Source organism: Trypanosoma grayi, assembly GCF_000691245.1.
Source record: "Trypanosoma grayi strain ANR4 Tgr_1462_V1, whole genome shotgun sequence".
NCBI classification, from domain to species: domain Eukaryota; phylum Euglenozoa; class Kinetoplastea; order Trypanosomatida; family Trypanosomatidae; genus Trypanosoma; species Trypanosoma grayi.
The window spans coordinates 545-3,232 of record NW_008827080.1 but is presented as its reverse complement, the minus strand read 5'-3'; the positions used below and the strand labels follow the sequence as shown (position 1 = coordinate 3,232).

The 2,688-nt window shown below is 58.0% G+C and overlaps 2 protein-coding genes across 2 annotated transcripts; both read right to left on the bottom strand.

The window, feature by feature from the left end:
- Positions 1-1,330, bottom strand: DQ04_14621020 (hypothetical protein; the record flags this gene model as incomplete). The annotated part of the gene is made up of 1 exon (XM_009317171.1): positions 1-1,330. A coding segment is annotated over one exon (1,330 nt), but the record flags the coding sequence as incomplete, so codon positions are not given.
- Positions 1,331-1,722: 392 nt separating this feature from the next.
- Positions 1,723-2,577, bottom strand: DQ04_14621010 (39S ribosomal protein L46, mitochondrial; the record flags this gene model as incomplete). The annotated part of the gene is made up of 1 exon (XM_009317170.1): positions 1,723-2,577. The coding sequence occupies one exon, from the start codon at positions 2,575-2,577 to the stop codon at positions 1,723-1,725; it is 855 nt and encodes a 284-aa protein (XP_009315445.1).
- Positions 2,578-2,688: the final 111 nt, after the last annotated feature.

Below are 2,688 nucleotides of genomic sequence, written 5' to 3'. Positions count from 1 at the left end.
GGCGGCTCACGAGGTGCAGCAACGCCGTCGGCGCCGTCCTCGCCGGCTCCGGCCCCAACTCGCGCGAGAAATACGCGAGCAACTCGTCCTCGAGGCCGTCGTGCGCCGCCAGCAACTGTTGCACCTCCGCCAGCCGCGACGGGGCGTGGCGCACGAAGAGGCGCCGCAGTCGGTTCTCGTAGTCGCCGAACGTCGACTTTGTGAGACGCAGCAACTGTTCCTTTGTCATGATGGTGTGGCACACCGTCTTAGCATCCTTACCAATCGCAAGAAGCCACGCAGCGAGTTGCTGTCGCTCCTCCCCAATGCTGGCCTCCGCAGTCCTCCCATTCCCCTTCACTTCCTCACCGTCATCGCAGCCAGTACGATCTCCCACAGGCTCCGGCCCGTACGTGGCGACGAGGCTCTCCATCATCTGTTCCACACCCCTCTCTTGGCACGCCTCAACAAGCGCGTCCACACCAGCCAACTTTTCTGGAGCGTGCTTCGTCAAGAACCGCGTCAGCCTCTCTCTCACTGCCTCTGCATCGAACTGCAATGTTGTAATCTTCTCTCGCACAGTGGCAGCAGCAGCAGCACCAGCCGTAGAATAACCGGAGGGAGCGTCTCCGTCCTCCCGTGGTGGCTCCGGTCCATACTTCTTGACAAGCGCCTCAAACATCTTTCCCTCATTGCCGCTGTATGCCTTCAGAATGGCNGGTCCATACTTCTTGACAAGCGCCTCAAACATCTTTCCCTCATTGCCGCTGTATGCCTTCAGAATGGCATCAATGGAGTTGAGCTTCTCCGGATTGTACTTCCGCATGAACCGCTCTAGACGCAGACGGGGATCTTCACCGCCGTCACAAGCAGCAGCAGTAAGAGAAGGAGCGTCTCCGTCCTCCCTTGGTGGCTCCGGTCCATACTTCTTGACAAGCGCCTCAAACATCTTTCCCTCATTGCCGCTGTATGCCTTCAGAATGGCGTCAATGGAGTTGAGCTTCTCCGGATTGTACTTCCGCATGAACCGCTCTAGACGCAGACGGGGATCTTCACCGCCGTCACAAGCAGCAGGAGGCGCAGCCACCTCTATGCTCTCCAGCTGTGATAAATTATCCTTCTTGGTGAAAAGTGCACGCAGACGTTCCTTAGGCAACGCCAGCAGCACGTCTTCGTATGATACCTCGGCGACTCTTAGAATGGCTTCGATAGCCTCATTGGCTGGGACACGCAGCAAACCCTTCATAGCCCCACTTTCAATGCTGAAAGGTTGGAGCTCTTGCCTACAAGTAGCAGGGACGTCCTCCCGTGGTGGCTCCGGTCCATACTTCTTGACAAGCGCCTCAAACATCTTTCCCTCATTGCCGCTGTATGCCTTCAGAATGGNGGTCCATACTTCTTGACAAGCGCCTCAAACATCTTTCCCTCATTGCCGCTGTATGCCTTCAGAATGGCATCAATGGAGTTGAGCTTCTCCGGATTGTACTTCCGCATGAACCGCTCAAGACGCAGACGGGGATCCTCGGACATTCGCACTGCCTCCTTTCTGTTTACGATAGCAGGGAGTTGTGCACAACGATTCTTGCTGAGAACCACGCTCGTATTTATGTGAGGGACGAAAAGGAGAGAAAAAAGGATAAAAGTCAGTGGAGGACCAACAGAAAAAAAAAAGTTGGAGGACAATTATGCAATAGTATCTGGTTTTCGAATTCATACTGCTACGGCATTGCCTCTTGTGCGCACTCAACCTTCAAATGTTCCATCGGCGGAGATGTCGAGCAGAGCCTCGAGGAGGTCGGGAGTCTCGAATTCCTGCCGGTACTGCACCATCTCATGCCGTGATACCCACGCGTGATCTTTTGGCGTCGGCTCAAAGTCCGAGAATTTTGGCCGCCCCACCAAGTACGTAGCGGCGTAGATGAAAAGACGTTTGTTGTCGGCAGCATTCAGCACCGTTGCCTGTGGTGCGTTGGACCACACGTAGCAGTCCAAACCCTCGCTGTTGTGTTTCGCTACTGCCCTGTCCACCGCCATGCGCAGTGTCTCCCGCTCGCCCAGAGGTGTTTGCGGCACCGTCCACCTGCCCGTCGCCGCGTCCTGGACGATGAGGTAGAGGTAGTCGTCGAGCTTGCGGTGGATCGAGTGGCGCGTGGGTGGTGCCGCGCCGTCGAGATCCGCGGGGTTCCACAAGTCGTGCGGCGTCACTCGCTTCTCTGGCTTGTAGCGCTGCAGCACCACGCGCATCGCGTCCTGGTAGAGTTCAAGACCGAAGAAGTTGCTTTGTATCTGGCGGGCGTCAGTGCGGTTCAGCACGTCGACAGAGAGCCCCCGCTGGCTCATGAAATGCGTGGCCGACTCGGACGCCTCGTGGCGGCAGTAGCGCTGGTGCTCGCGGTCAAGCAGGTATCCCATCTCCGTCTCGAGCGGGTGCGGCGTGTGCTTCACTACCGGGTGGCGGTGCAGCAGGTACGCAACTGACACGCGCGTCGTTGACGGCGGTGCCGCGTCCTCCGGCGGCAGCTGCGGCAGAATGGGCGTGCGGTGCTGCGCGTGGAAGGAGCGCCCTGCCACACGCGGCGGCATCCTCGCCAGCCGCATCCTTTCGCTGGTTTGATCTGGCGAGAGTGGTGAAGAGGGGGGGAGGGCAATTCCTGCCGGAAAGAGAGGCAGACGACGACAAGGACGGAAAGAGAGAGAGAGAGAGAGAGA